The 14443-nt window shown below is 48.7% G+C and overlaps 6 protein-coding genes across 6 annotated transcripts; 3 read left to right on the top strand and 3 right to left on the bottom strand.

Annotated features, from left to right (window-relative positions):
• Positions 1-1058: 1058 nt before the first annotated feature.
• Positions 1059-1925, bottom strand: N7518_003397 (uncharacterized protein; the record flags this gene model as incomplete). Its single annotated transcript, XM_057184324.1, has 3 exons — positions 1059-1542; positions 1600-1697; positions 1746-1925. 3 exons carry the CDS (start codon positions 1923-1925, stop codon positions 1059-1061), a joined length of 762 nt encoding a protein of 253 aa, XP_057045774.1.
• A 598-nt stretch (positions 1926-2523) lies between these two features.
• N7518_003398 (LYR motif-containing protein) lies at positions 2524-3171 on the top strand (the record flags this gene model as incomplete). Its single annotated transcript, XM_057184325.1, has 4 exons — positions 2524-2574; positions 2663-2827; positions 2995-3057; positions 3118-3171. The coding sequence occupies 4 exons, from the start codon at positions 2524-2526 to the stop codon at positions 3169-3171; spliced, it is 333 nt and encodes a 110-aa protein (XP_057045775.1).
• A 519-nt stretch (positions 3172-3690) lies between these two features.
• On the top strand, positions 3691-5925 carry N7518_003399 (uncharacterized protein; the record flags this gene model as incomplete). The annotated part of the gene is made up of 2 exons (XM_057184326.1): positions 3691-3702; positions 3820-5925. The coding sequence occupies 2 exons, from the start codon at positions 3691-3693 to the stop codon at positions 5923-5925; spliced, it is 2118 nt and encodes a 705-aa protein (XP_057045776.1).
• Positions 5926-6314: 389 nt separating this feature from the next.
• N7518_003400 (putative ubiquitin conjugating enzyme) lies at positions 6315-9804 on the bottom strand (the record flags this gene model as incomplete). The annotated part of the gene is made up of 2 exons (XM_057184327.1): positions 6315-9577; positions 9642-9804. 2 exons carry the CDS (start codon positions 9802-9804, stop codon positions 6315-6317), a joined length of 3426 nt encoding a protein of 1141 aa, XP_057045777.1.
• A 902-nt stretch (positions 9805-10706) lies between these two features.
• On the top strand, positions 10707-12470 carry N7518_003401 (uncharacterized protein; the record flags this gene model as incomplete). The annotated part of the gene is made up of 1 exon (XM_057184328.1): positions 10707-12470. One exon carries the CDS (start codon positions 10707-10709, stop codon positions 12468-12470), a length of 1764 nt encoding a protein of 587 aa, XP_057045778.1.
• An 885-nt stretch (positions 12471-13355) lies between these two features.
• On the bottom strand, positions 13356-14134 carry N7518_003402 (cytochrome c oxidase subunit VIa; the record flags this gene model as incomplete). The annotated part of the gene is made up of 5 exons (XM_057184329.1): positions 13356-13401; positions 13553-13560; positions 13620-13779; positions 13839-13863; positions 13951-14134. The coding sequence occupies 5 exons, from the start codon at positions 14132-14134 to the stop codon at positions 13356-13358; spliced, it is 423 nt and encodes a 140-aa protein (XP_057045779.1).
• Positions 14135-14443: the final 309 nt, after the last annotated feature.

Here is a 14443-nt window from a genome sequence, read left to right on the forward strand (position 1 = left end):
GAGGAACCGCTAGTATCAAACTGGCGTTCAAGGATAGATTAGCCCCAGTCTTTGACCTGGGTAGACTACCAATTCAAATGGGGAGAGCCTCAAGCTCTTCTAAAGGTGGGAAAAAGGAGAGAAAAGAGGCATTGAATCTGACACGACCCAGGGCTAACGCGGTGACATGGAAGCTAGTCCACATCTCAAACGGGAAGTATATTAAGGCTAAACCTCACGGATTAATCTATTCTTCCTTGATTTCGTGCACTTCCCTGTCGTATAAGAGTACGAAGTTGCATATATCCAAAGACTACGTACTCCATATATCCTGCATACTTCCAACCCCCTTCTGATCTGCATAGTACACATGTCGCTTTTCAGCATTGTACTTTTGTAGCAAAAAGAAGGGAAAAATGGAATGAAAGGCCAACCCCCTCAACATGAGACGGCCAAATTACTCCGTAGACGAATCACATCTCGACTATATCAGTGGGGTTGGTGTTAGTCCCGGACGCTAACGTCTCACATAAAGGCTCCCTTGAGTAATTTGAAACTTGTTCAATGAGTTATTGAATATGTTATAGCACATTTATATCCATGCATTGCATATTGTATACTCCATAGGTTTATAGACTCCATAGTACATGGGACTAAAAGACGTTGAATGCAAAAATTAAAGGTGCAGGGCGGCTATAAACTCCGTACTTTGATAGACCAGGCTTTGCACTGAAACACCTTAACCCTACTTAGTATTAGCCAGCCATTTACAGCCCCTTTAAATGAATAATTTATTATACGATAGATATTTCTCCGCTCGAGTCTATGCATCCACAGTGGCCCTGATCTGGGCCCTTCCACATGAACAGTTCGTCATGAGGATATTGGACATTGTTGTCTGAGTCCCATTTTTAGATATGAGGATATGAGGTATTTGCGACTCCCAATTTTAAACACATCTGGTCGTACAAGGTGATCTCCTTGGAACCGCAACAATATAATGCTTTGTGCGACCTGTCAACCAACTTGACCTTGCGACGACTGATCAACCGTGCAATGTCGGACAAAGTCACGGATAATTACAACATGGTCGCATCGGAGGATTCGATTTCCAGCCGAGCCCGTAGTTCGCTTATCTGCTGTTCCAGCGCTCGCATTTCGACCGTTGTACTAGCCAAATCCGGCACCTGATTGTCTATCGCATTTGCGAAAGAATCCTGCGCCCTGCGCAGCGACTGGGGGACCAATATTCCATACCAATGAATTGGATCAGTAGAACGAAACTTCTTAGGAGCGGGCTCTGGTTTCTCGACAGGGGTGACTTCGGTTTCTGCAGTGTCAGAGGGTTCCGAGCTAGCCGTCTCAGCCGGGCTGGTTTCCTCATGTCCACTCTGGACCGGAGAAGAAGCTTTGGTCTCGTTATCCCCATCAGCCTCCTCTAGTGGATCACTGGTTGTAGCTTTGAGGGAGAATGTGTATTCAGGATCAGGTGGCACAGTGATATCCCCTTTCTCTTGTGGATCGTTCGTGGGTTTCTCCGTGTCTTGTTCGGATTGGATTGATCTGTCAATTTGGCCCAGTTAACAAGCGCCAGGAATCAACAACAGCAGGTGAAGTTACATCTTTCTCGTTGCTTTCATGCGCCCATCGTAATAATCAGGACCGTAACGACGGCCAGGAGGACTAGAGAAGTTGGCCTGGGCGAGAGCAAAGAACCCCTACTTTGTCTCAGCATATTTCATGAACCATGATTGACAGCGTCATACCGACGATAGATGACCTGCCAGGCTTGACTGTAGTTTCTGCTGCCGATCAAGCAGATGCAAGTATTTCTCAAGAAGTGTATCCAAACATTGGACTGAATCCTCCAAAGTTATAGGCTTCACCTTCACTTCGGGCGCCTCTGAGCCCGGTCGCGACGCTGGTGGCGTGGGTATTTGAGCCATGGAGAAAAGATCAAAGGCCAATGAAGCAGATATTCAATGCAAATATCCACAAAACCGAGTGACTTGAACAATAAGTCCAATAAAATCCCAAAAGCTTGAGATACAGAAGAAACGTGGAGCAAAGGAGCTCGGCCCCGGTAACTCCGTCATTCGTCTCCGAACCCAAAAGAATTTCCCATTTCTGCGCTTCTTCTTCTTTCTTGCATACTTCAACCCACTGTGTCTCTTGTGTTGTAAGAGACTGTGCTACGATCGATCAAACCCATCGCTTCCTGTGCGATTTAATTTCCCCCGAATCTTTGTTCTTGCAATATCGAACCGCCACCCTCCGATTGCGTTTTTGATACGAGTCATTGCGCCCAACGTACGTGAACTACACTCTGGTATCTCGACCATTGCAATACGAACGGTCGCTCTAACCCAGCAGCTCTTAGGACCACTTCTTGCCGCAGCAGCGCCGTGGCGACCACGCGACCAAGGCGGCATCAGTGATAACCTGGGGTTGACCAAGCAGGCGTCTTGCACTACTCACCTTCGGCTTTTTGGCTCTGATTACCGTCTGAATTCTTTTCAAAATATTACCATAACCTCAGCTATCATGTCTGTCGCGTCCTTGCACCGTGAGACTGCCTTCCAGGCACGGTCTTTGGTATGTCCTCTTGACTTTATATGCGCTTCAACCTCTTGTGTTTATCCTTAAAGCATCAAACTAACGAGCGTCTTTCTCTTTTTATTAGTTCCGCTCCCTTCTGCGCTATTCCGGACAGTTTTCCAACTACAACTTCCGTGAATACGCTCGTCGGAAGACAAGGGATTCGTTCCGCGAGCACCAAAACGCCACAGAGGAACGCCAGATACAGGAACTGATCCAGGAGGGACTTAAGAGCTTGCGCATGCTGAAGGTCAGTGGTGTTACATGGCTTTTTCGGGGTGAAACTCGATCGGTGGCAGATATCGGGGATCTATCCTCAGCCCCGCATATTGAAAGTCGACGAGTCCTCACCCTACCACACTGCCCTACAAATCATCGGATCCAAATCTTGGGAATAATATACTGACATAGCCACAGAGACAAACGATCATCAGCCAGTTCTACCAGTTGGATAAGTTGGTGGTGGAAGGCCAGAAGACAGTAAGTTCTACGTTGGCTTAGGGCCTTCCCCCAGCACTCAAACTTACATTATCTTTGAAGGGAAAGGAAACCGGGAACCATGGAGGCATTGTCCGCCAGAAGGATACTGGGTAAGTCATTCAAATGAAGCTCCAACCCACCTTCTGCATGTACTGACTTGTAGTAGTTGGGATTGATTCTTAGACGTTGGATGGAAACTTGTTATTATTCCATTGTGTTTTTTCGATAACTTGCCAATGGTGGACTAATTAAACACCTGCTCTTTTTTGTATTTATACACCCAGCGATGCAGCTGCAGCTGTAGCTATTCTTTTATCAAGCACCAGAAACACCCATTCCACTCCTGAATCACAATATAAATCGCTGAACAATTTGCTTTCTATCAATCGAGGGACACTGCCACAATATAGATAGCTGCCATAGCAAGATATTGCATCAATGTTCAATAAGTATGCATCACGTGATATCTCTTTACGGTTCTAGCATCGCAACGCGACCGAGTTACACTGCACTGCACCACCACACACTCCATCACATCGCGCTAAAGAATCCTGCCCAGGAGGTCGCCATAAGGACATTACAAGCCTCCTGATCGGGCGCACTTGCCTTTGAATTTGTATAGGGGCATCTGCCATGCCTTCCACGGTACGTTTCAACTTGCCCCCGTGGTGATCTGGCGCCGAGCTGGTTGCTCTAGACACATGGTCATTCCAGATACTAGATCTTTTAATTCCCGAATTAGCTAGCTAAAATCCACCACAGTTCAGAGCCTCGCGCTCGGGGCGACACCTCGACGGTGCCCCAAACCGCACCCGAACCGGCCAAATCGATCACGATGTCTTTGAGGGATTGCCAGTGCGTCGCTGGTCCCGACAGCAGCACACTTTCTCTCAAGCGCCTAAACCTGTTGAGTCGGAATTCGCCGTTCAAGGTCCAGGCGGCGGACCAACGCTACCAGAGCTCCCCATGCCAAGAGACAGCCAGCTCCTACCGCCGATCAGTCGCGCACTCCTTCGAGCAGCCCGTGCTGGATGTATCCATATCCTCCAAGGTAGTCGAACAGAGGATGAGGATAAAAGCGGAGAAGATGCGGATGATTCGGCCTCCGCATCTCATGTGGCCGATCGGAGCTTCACAACTCGCAAATGGATGACGCTTCCCAAGCACCTCGAGCCTGCGGAGGTGGAGTTTCTGGCAAAGAGACGACCTGGTCTTTCATCTCTTTATGGCACCGTTACTACTATAGATGGAAGCTCCGGGCCCATGCGGAGAACGAAATTCAAGAAAGTTGATCCCCAAACAGGCAACATATCTATCTACGAGGCGTGGGTGCCCGAGGGCCATCGAATTGAAGGAGAGATTACTGGCGACTTACAGACATTTGCGGAGCAGAGCAACGTGCCTGTGAAGCCCGAGGCGCCTGCGCCTGGAACAATTGTCGAGGGGGTCGGCATTGTCAATGCCGAGGGTGTTGTTGTCGCGGAGGCTGGATCAGCAGCTGTAATGACTCCTCCAAAGCGACGTCCACCTCCACCTAAGCGAAAGGGCAAGGGTATTGGAAGGGGCCGGAAGAAGAAGGTCATGTTTGCGCCTGGCGAAGGATCTGATGCCGCGACAGTACATGGAGCTGGCCCCTCTAATGGCAACGGGGAGGGTGGCTACAAGAGAGAAGGTCAGCAGGATGCTTCACGTATGTCCATTGACCAGGCTGGTCAAGATGAAGACGATGAAGATGGTGACGAGGGAGATGACAGCGATGACGGTGATGATTCGATGATGGACGCGAAGACTCCTGATACCCCGCAGCCTCTGTCTGGCCCTGAGTTTGTGAATCAGCCTTCATTCGAGACTCCTGCCAAGCAATCGGTTGATGTCGACATGTCTGATGCTGTTCCCGAAAACCAGCCTCATGCCCCTGAAATTCCTTCATTAACCGAAAAGGACCAGCAAAACCAGCCCGAAAACACCGCAGAGGTGGATTTCGGCGCCCTGGCTTCCAATGTTCCCTCAGAGAAAGCGGAGGCCAATGCTTCAGATGAGAAGCCTGTCATTTCGGAGCATGACAAGACTCCCACTTCTCCCACCAGAACTGCCGCAACGACAAGTGAATCTACCGAGCTCCCAGCTGCAGTTGCCGAAGCTCAAAGCTCAGATATCAAGGTGGAAGGAGGAGAAGAAGTCATAGAGCCGACGGCTGACCTTGCGCCAAAGGAGGAACCTGCTCTTTCAAACCAACAGGAAATTGCGATTACCCTGCCACCTGTTGGCCCCGAAATTTCCTCAGAGCCCCCAGTAGCACGACTTTCGACCCAATTGCAAACACTTGAGCACACAGAACCCGAGCAGACGGCAGTATCGGCCAATGCCTTGGATGAGGCTCAGGAACCTCAACAGATCCCAGACGAGTCCGTTTCCAATACCGACACACAAGAAACGCTCTCGATAGCTACCGATCGCGAACAACCGAACCCCTTCGATGCTTTCGGGCCCAGTCTACACCCAGACGAAACAAAAGACGTCGCGATGGGAGATGCACCGTCACCAGAACAAAGCCAAGGGCTCAATGCCCAGTCTCTCGCGAACCCAGAAGTACCTGAAGCGCCAACAACCGAAGAGCATCCACAGTCCAAGCCCACTGCAGCGGAGCCCACTGCAGCCAATACCGCAGACCTCAGTCTATTAAAGAGATCAACGCCTGCCGTAGACGAAGAGTCAGAAACAGCAACCGAAACAAGTGTTCGTGATGAAACTCTTGCCATCAAAGCAGAGCTGCAGGAAGATTCTCGATCTAACGAAGCTAAGGAAGCCCATGACGAACTTGAGAAACTACCTACGATCCCACAGGGTGATTCGTCTGAGTCTACATGAGTTACTTGTGAGAGCTTTCATTTTTTCCCAGCCAACTAATGTACAATGAATGGCATTGGTTTTGTTTATTGCCTTTTGGTGGGATTGTTTATGTTTGTGGATAGGCGTATAGGATCATTGTGCATCATATTGTAGGACCACATAGTTTATTCTTCAATTCAAATCTTTTCTTCGAAGTCACTCCGTTTACTCATGCTTTTTTCTCTGTTCTTTTGTACAATAGACGCTTATCTTAGGGATGCTGTATGAATATATAAGATACAGCATACATATAGAGACGAGAAGAAAGTAGCAAGTATTATTATCTCTCCATATGGCGAAATCAGCAAAGGAGAATTAGTTAGTTCAAAGCAAAGTCAACTCTACAAAAGTTTCTTCGGAAAGAAAAATTACCAGGCAAGTTGCTGAATATCCTTCGAGATCTGCCATCCATGCGCCAATGCAACTCTTCTGTAGGCGTCTACTGCTTCGCCTACTGAATAGTCGATTTTTGCGCTATGGAGATCCAGACGCGCGGGTCTTGGGTCGGTGTTGGTAATAGCCATGCGAACCTGTAACAATAGACTCTCAATTGAAGCCGTTGGTAGCCAGCCCGAGTGTGTCAGTAGTTCCATGCACATAGATCCACCGGCGGTAACGTGGCCGCCGCCTCCAGCAGCAAACTGGAGGAAACGAGGGCGAACGACCCGTACAAGGGGTGGATCCATAGGGAATTGCCGGGGAAAGCGGAGCTCCAAGACGATGCTTTTTTGTTTGGTCTTTTTGAGGTCTTTTGCTAGTGGGAGGGATGGATCAAACGTATGCAGCTCTGCAATCCATTGGTAGACTGTTGTAATCAAGCTGGGGTCGACGTACCATCCGAGCTCGTGGAGTGGCACTCGCTCCTGGGTTTTTATGGTAGCCTGAAGATGCTGCTGTAGGATTTTTGTGGCTGAGGTAGTCGCAAATCGGGGTGGAGAAAGTGTAGGCAAAGAAGTATCCTGTAGGGTTCCGGGTCGGAAATCAGTCTTGAGGTCTGTTGCTGGGACAGCTCCTTCTTGCATGCTAGGACCTGGGGGACTTTCACACATCTCATCGTCAGATAAAAGAATGCTGAGATCCTCTGTGGTCGTTTCAACGCTGACATTGTCGTCGTTGTCGTCGTTGTGTTGTTCAGTATCTTGAATTGAATATTTGCGTCTCTTGGATGACGGCACAAGGTCTGCAAGCCCGGTTTCACTAGCGGCATGAAGGAATTTCGCCCTTTGGCCGCTAAATACCGAGATGGGAATTTTGATCTGTTCGTTATTGGGACCGACAGCCGGATAACGTTTATCTTGTTTGTATATAAGGCTTTCATCATGTTGATACGATGATGGCTGGGCTTTTGAGCTCTTTGACTTACTCCCATGCGCATATCCATCAGTTTTCTTTGCCATACCAGGTACGTTCAAGTCACAGAGCTTGACGAAAAGGTACCTTGGTTGGATCCAATCCAAGTGTTGCACGACGTAGGGACTACGGCACACAAACTTATTGGGAGCATTGACGACCTCATTAAGAGAAATCACCGTCGCGAGCTCCAGCCGACTCGCGGACAACGTGGGAGATGTGGAAAACGTGGGAAGAAAATTCCTACCACAGTATGACAATGAGGTATGGAAGTGGTTCGACATGTAAACACCATGACCACAGGAGCGGCCATGGACAACTTGCTTGAAATGCAACCCCTCACGTAGAATACTGTGCCAATTATGCAAAGCGCTGCCATGCCAAGCGAATATCGTAGGATGCTTTGGATTCTGGGCCAAAGAAGTGGAGTTGACCGCTTGAAGAAAGCGCTGCTCTTTGTCGACAGCACCTTGAACAAGTCTGAATTGCATGTAGTCGCCCATTCCAGCTATCTGATGCCGAGGCTCATCGACATCTTGCTTGATGAAAGATCGATTTGAGGCGACAACCCAGCGTAAAAGGTCCAATCCAGCGGGGGATATGACGTCTCTCCAGGTTGAAAGAAGCTTGCCCCTTTTGTCGCTCCCAATGAATGTCTTCATTTCCTCGATACTAGGTAGTATGGCCAATAGGCAAGAAATCATCCACTGTTTCTGTGTGGGTGCCAAATCGTCTAGATTGGTGTCATAAACAACAAATCTCACTTGCTGGGGCTCCACCCCTAGCACCTCTTTTGGCTGCACTCGACGGCCTCTACTAATTGGACATGAGATGCGAATATGATTTAACTTCTCGCCAATGTGTTCAACGTGACAGTGCCATTCTGCAGGTTTTGGAGTCTTCATAATGAGGACAATCCAATCACCGACTTTGACCGGAGTCGGCTGATCTGGCCGAATTTCAAGATTGGTTGCATCAAATTGCCCGATATAATCTGTAGCACAATCTGACTTTTCTTGAGGAAGTAATTTCTCGGGTACGCGTAGCCGAAGACCAGTTGGGAAGTCTTCAAGAAGCCCCGCTGAAGCCCTCGCGTATGCCAGGCTGGTTAGCAAGTCAACGACAAAGGGCTGGGACTGGATCTCATACTCAAGGCTTGCGCCCAGGCCCAGCGCCATGTATTGGTAGAGGCATAAATCGTTGGAGCAAACATATGGCTTCAGTGATTCGAAGGCATCACCAGTTTTGCAGTGGCAAACTAGGCAAAATTCTGTGCACTTGACAAAATGTCGCAGGGTAAACTGCATGGCAAGAAGAGGAAAAGACATATTAGAGATATTGCGGTCCAGTTCAGTCATATGATCAGCCAAAAGGATTTCTGGCGTCGACGTGGCCCAGCTGTCCGGCTGATAGTCCTCCTCGGAAAAGTTCTCAGAGCTGTAATCCCTGCCTTGGTTGGTCTGGAAGAAAAGTTCTGCCCCTGTCCATGAAAACCCATGTTTTAGTCGAAGACTGATGATCCCAAGCAGGCGCTCTCTGATTAGTAAATTGAGCGATTTTCCAATGAACAGCGGCCTGAAAAGATGACCACGTATTGTTTTGTCCGAAGTCATACTCTCGTCTTTCGTCTGTTGACCCTGTGACTCCTGTATGACTTCCATAGCGTGCTCTAAGGATGGCTTGTATGAGCTGCAAAGGCCAACATTCATCTGAACCGGTGGGTTTTTCGAATCAATTGCCATCTCGATAATTGTTTGGAGTTCATGGTAAGTCGGTCGATAATGGATCAGCAAAACCAAATACTCCGACGGTTCGACGCCCCAAGAATCCATAGCTTCCTCGGAAATGCCAAGCTTGGAAATGCGGCAAGACACTGACACAATAATGTCGCCATGTTTTAACCCCAGGTATCCCACTTTGAATCCCGCGTTCTTGACCACACGAAGGTCACGGCGAATCTTCTCTCGTAACTTCGTCTTACTTTGAGTAGATGTGAATATTCTGGTTTCATCATCAGACGCCCAGCCAGGCTCAGTATCACTGGCAGTCGAGTCGTCGTCGTTGGAGTCACGAGAGCCTAGGTCCTCTGGGTAACTGGATGTCGAATCAGGATCAACCATAGAGTTGGTGATAATGTTCTCAATGTTGCGCAACAAGTCATGGATAGTTAAGCCTGTGAATGAAGGCACTGCATTTTCGAGGGAGGAGCTGACTGTCTTTGGACAGTTCTCAGACGATGGGAAGACCAAAAAGCCATGGTCCCGGGGATAATCGTGAGAGTCTGTTTGTGCGTCAGCAAGAGATTAGATCCTTGAAAGATAATATGAGCTATTAATATTACTTACCGGAAACTATAGCTTGGAGATCAAGGGTGAGGCTTGCCTCGGGTGCTGCGAATGTGAAGGAAATTGATCCATCATACTCCCCTGTTCTGATATCGGAGGTACGGGGGAATCGGCCAGGGACCGCTGCATCTGCGAGATCTCGCAGGAATTCTTTGCGTGGCATAGCGCAGTGAAACTTTGAAAAGAAGGTGGAAGAGAAGAAGTAATGAGACGCGAAAGTCAGGGTCAAGAGTCGGTCAAGGGATCAAGCCTAGAAGTGCTTCATGTATATCAAAGAAGTATATCAAGCAAAATAAAGACACGATGAGAAAGGAATGACGAGCACAGAAGAAAAACAAAGAGTAACGACGTAAACCATTTGGTGATTTCAACCATGACCAGGTACTTAGGCAGCCTCAGGCCCCGATTAGGAATAGCCCCACTATCTTAATTCTTATCTAATCGGGTCGATCGGTCTTGGCAGGTCCACTCCGGGGCTTCTATACTTCATGCATTACGGAGTAGACAAATTCATACATGCAAACCTCCTACAGATCTAAGCTAGATTCAAGTCTGAAGGAGAATAAGAGAGGCACGAAGGAGAAAATCAGAGGTTCGCTTTTGAGGAGGTCTTTGCGAGTATCCTCCAGAGAAAGCGCCATTTTGAATTCTAGTTCGTGAGATAGTCTAGGTGCTTCCCTCATACTCACGGTAAGATGTACAGAAAGGGCTCGCTTAGGGAGTGTTTCTTGCCTCTGGTGCTCGAACAATTCAGTCCATGAATATGTGTCAACGAATCAGCAGGCGAAGCATGACTTCTGTCACAAGAATACAGTGCAACAGTGGGCTTGACATTCGAGGTTGAAGACAATGCAAATTCTAGCATTCGAAACTGATCTATATCTGTCAAGGAACTGTTAAACTTCAATTCTATCATTATGCCTATTTCAATTCGACCTATCCAAGCATTGCGTCCGAGTCGCACTACAACATCTACAACGGTCACGTGCAGATCAAACAAGACAAACATTCATCACCAATACAAGTAAGGCTTCATCAATCTCCAATCTTTTCAGTAACACAATCATGTTGCCCCCTCGAAGCGCCATCGGTCGAATACCGAGTCATATCCGGCCGACTCATCTGCCTCGGATCTCCGGTCCCAACGTACATCTCCGACCATTCACCCAACGCACACGCCTACTTCTTCTTTCTCCAGCGCCGGGTCGCCCTCAACTACCCTTCCTATCACCTCTTGCGCCGACCCGTCCACTCCCACCGCTATCAATCCACCTCCGCCAGCATTTTGGTCGTTTGATATCTACCGAGAGCCGCGAGCATTACAAGCGAAGGGTATCGCGAGGTGTCAAGATCGGCCTGTCAGTGTCTGCCATCCTTGTCTTGTTCTCTGCGATACAGCTCGGCATCTACCAAGAAAACATTGAGCATTCATGGCCCACTCCAACAGAGTGGTCCTGGAAAAGCCGCTGGTGTCTGCGATCTGCGCAGGCACTGCAGAATCCTGAGCAGATCGGCAAGCTGATGACGAATTGGCCTATGGTCGCTGGGTATCTTCGCGAGCTGCTTGAGCGTCTGGAGAACCTAGAGGGCGAAGGCAAAGGTCTCATAGAACAGGGTGAGGGTGGATTCCTGGTCGAAGGCGTCGGCCACACTGGGTTCGATGTCTCCGCAAAGAGTGAGCCTTGGCGCCGTGGATATTTCCAGGCCCTGATGGGTGCTGCCAAGGCTGCTGAGAACCTGGACGGCTGGTTGACAGATCGCAAGCAGAAGATATCTGCGCCTGCGGAATATGTTGTTGGACCCTCGAATCCTCGACCAAAACCTATGCCCGCCGGCCAGAAGAAGGTCCCACGGGAAGAGGACTGTGAGGAAGCGTCTCCGTCTCCGGAGCGCTTCTACATGAAGATTTTGACAACAAAGGGCTTTGACACAAGGCAGAAACTTGACGCTGCCTTGGCCTATGCTGATTGGCTTGATTTCAAAGGCTTGGGCCTTACGGCGGGTGACATGTATAAGTGGGCCTTGGACATTGCTGCTGATGGGCTGAAAGGAGATGCTAGCACAATTGTGGATTTGAAGAGCGGCCTGTTGAAAGATAATAGTGGAGAGCTACCTTCAGAGAATATTCTCCGTGTCTCCACGGCCCTCGCCGTCCACAATGCTCGTCAAGCCAATCTTCCCACAGCGTTGTCCCTTTTCACATCTGTTCTCAAAGCCCGACGCAGCCTCCCTTTATCATCGGACTATGATAGATCTCCGTCCTTTCCAACTCTGCCTAAATCCAACAACGACCCATTCTCTTCTCTCTTCAAATCGCTTAAAAATGTCCTCATTCCCGTGAAGTACCCAGACCCCCTCCCATCAGGCGACGAACCCCCACGTCGCACCACGGCATCAGCCTGCGAAGAAGCAGGATTAATGACCTATATCGGCGAGATCCTGTACGCCTCCTCGTCGAAGGAATCCGGTCTTGCCTGGACGCGCGATGCAGTCGACATGGCCGAGTCCACGATGCTCCAACTCAGCAATTCAGCCGACCGAAATGCTCGAACTCGCTGCGCACAGTGTCTGAAGGTTGGGCTGGAGAATTGGAAAATCATGGTCTCTACCCTTGTTATCCGTGCTCGACAAGAAGAGCAGAAGAGCAGGGATCAGGCTAAGGCTGCTTGGTTTGGCGGCGAACGCCGCGCAGAGGCGAAGCAGCTCGATCGTCGACGTTGGGAGGCTGAAGATGCTATTCTAGAGGATCGGATTCGTCGTCTCTTCCCTCTCCTCGAGGGCGAGTCCGGGCTGGATCTCCTCGCTCCAAATAGCTCTTTGTTTGTGTAGTGTTATCATCTACTTGTATACCTGGACATTTTTGGTGGAGTTGAGGTGACTTTTAAATATGTACAACATACAGATTATGTTCGCCATGGCGGTCAATTTTGTTATCCAATCAGATTTCCCGTATATCAAACCCCGTCGAGCTTTGTAGACCTCTGTACTCCGTACAGTCCAGCGAAGTAAGCAAATCGACGAGGATTGGCAAATATCCTATGATACAAGTGTCTATCATTGAATGTGGACTAAATCGAATAATGTAGTGTATGTCACAAAGAAACAATATATTTTTCTGAGCGACAAGACGTTTTCGCTATCTTCAAGACTTCGCACCACAGTTTCTTTGTGGCCTGAGTTCTATCTCATTGTGTTATTTGCGTCAACCTCATCGTTGAAGTTATATATATATAACCGGGGACTTCTATGAGTCAAGAAACCAACAATCCGAGCTTCATGCGCTTTGAGGGAGTATTCTTGTATAAAATGAAGCACATGGTAAGAAATATTTCTTATATTTGAAGCATATCATTGTAGACCTATTGAGAGACGTGTCTTGGTCAGATAGTCTAGTCGCAGTATCTACTTAGCGGGATTGGCGATTACGATCAGCCGATGCAACTTGGAAGCATAGGCTTTGAGACAAATAGATATATGATCCAAAAAGAGACAAAAGAAATAGCAGCAAGAATGAATGTTGACTAGTACATAGTAAGCTTCGCCTCACTCTGTCAACTGGACTTTGAGCTCCCCAAGCATTTGACTGTGTTTCCACATGGGAACGACAGTGTGGTATATGTACATGGAAGAGCCAACCCTGACACACACTCAATGATTTCCTGGCGGATTCGAAGGGGAGTCTCGAGTATATGGAAAGATTGCGAGCGGCCTAATTTAGGCGGCCTTGTCCTTGTTGTGGTAGTTCACATCGGAGTTCCAGCTGTAGATGAGTTAGTCCTGGGGTTTCCGGGGGTGATGTGGAATGTCATGCGATCCGGTTGAAAAAGCAGATCATCAGATGTAAGATTGCAGAAGCTGCTGTTCCGCAGAACAATGTATAGTATGTGGTGGGGTGGAAAGTCGGAACTCACAAGATGGTCTATTCCGGACATAGATTAGCTCGAGTCTTCAGCACATAGCATAATTAGATTCACATACCTTATCACCGTCTCCCCAAGGGAAGTTCTTCGTGCGGATGTTCTGGTAAGGGTACTCGGTGCGCTCCTCGAGCGGGGGCATGTGCGACCAGTGCTCCCAGTGCTCATTCCAGAGGTTGTAGGCGTTGAGACCACCACCAATCAGGCAGGGAATAACGGCACTATGAATTAATTAAGTTTTAGGTGAGAATGTCAAACCAAGGAGTGGATTGAAACGTACAAGACAGACAGCTTGAGCCAGAGGCCTGTGGAATAATCGGGTCAGTAATGGATATTGTCTACGGCCAATGACCATGCTGCACAATCAATTGAGTTAGTTGTGGGGTACATACTGCTGGTAGAGGCAGCATGGTGCTTGACGGCAGCTCTCTCGCGGTTGAATTCGTTGTCGACGATCCAAGAAGGCTTCGCCTCGGCGCTGTTGAAACGGCGCTGGATGGTGGAGCGGACCGGAGCGGAACGCATCTTCTGCGAAGCACGCTGGGAAAGGCGACCGATATTGCGTTGAGGGAACATGGTGGGTGATGCTAAGGAGGTCTCTTAGTGGTGAAGGTCAAAAGTGGTGCGATGAGGTCTGAAGCCGTCTTTAGCGTATCCCCGTGATCTCCCGGATTATGTAACCTGATGTCATGAAGCCTTATATATCAGGCATACACAAGGCCACTGGAGTCACGTGATTGTTTTGAATATGTATGAACGTCGGGATGCAGGTCCCGCAACCAGTTAACTATATTGAATAAGTAAGGGTGGTTCTAATCCTTGGCTGACTCGATCTTTTCTATTGTATCTCGACCTGTCTTGATCATTTGCATCGCAAGAAATGCC

This window comes from Penicillium psychrosexuale (assembly GCF_028828465.1).
Source record: "Penicillium psychrosexuale strain IBT 29551 chromosome Unknown utg000002l, whole genome shotgun sequence".
NCBI classification, from domain to species: domain Eukaryota; kingdom Fungi; phylum Ascomycota; class Eurotiomycetes; order Eurotiales; family Aspergillaceae; genus Penicillium; species Penicillium psychrosexuale.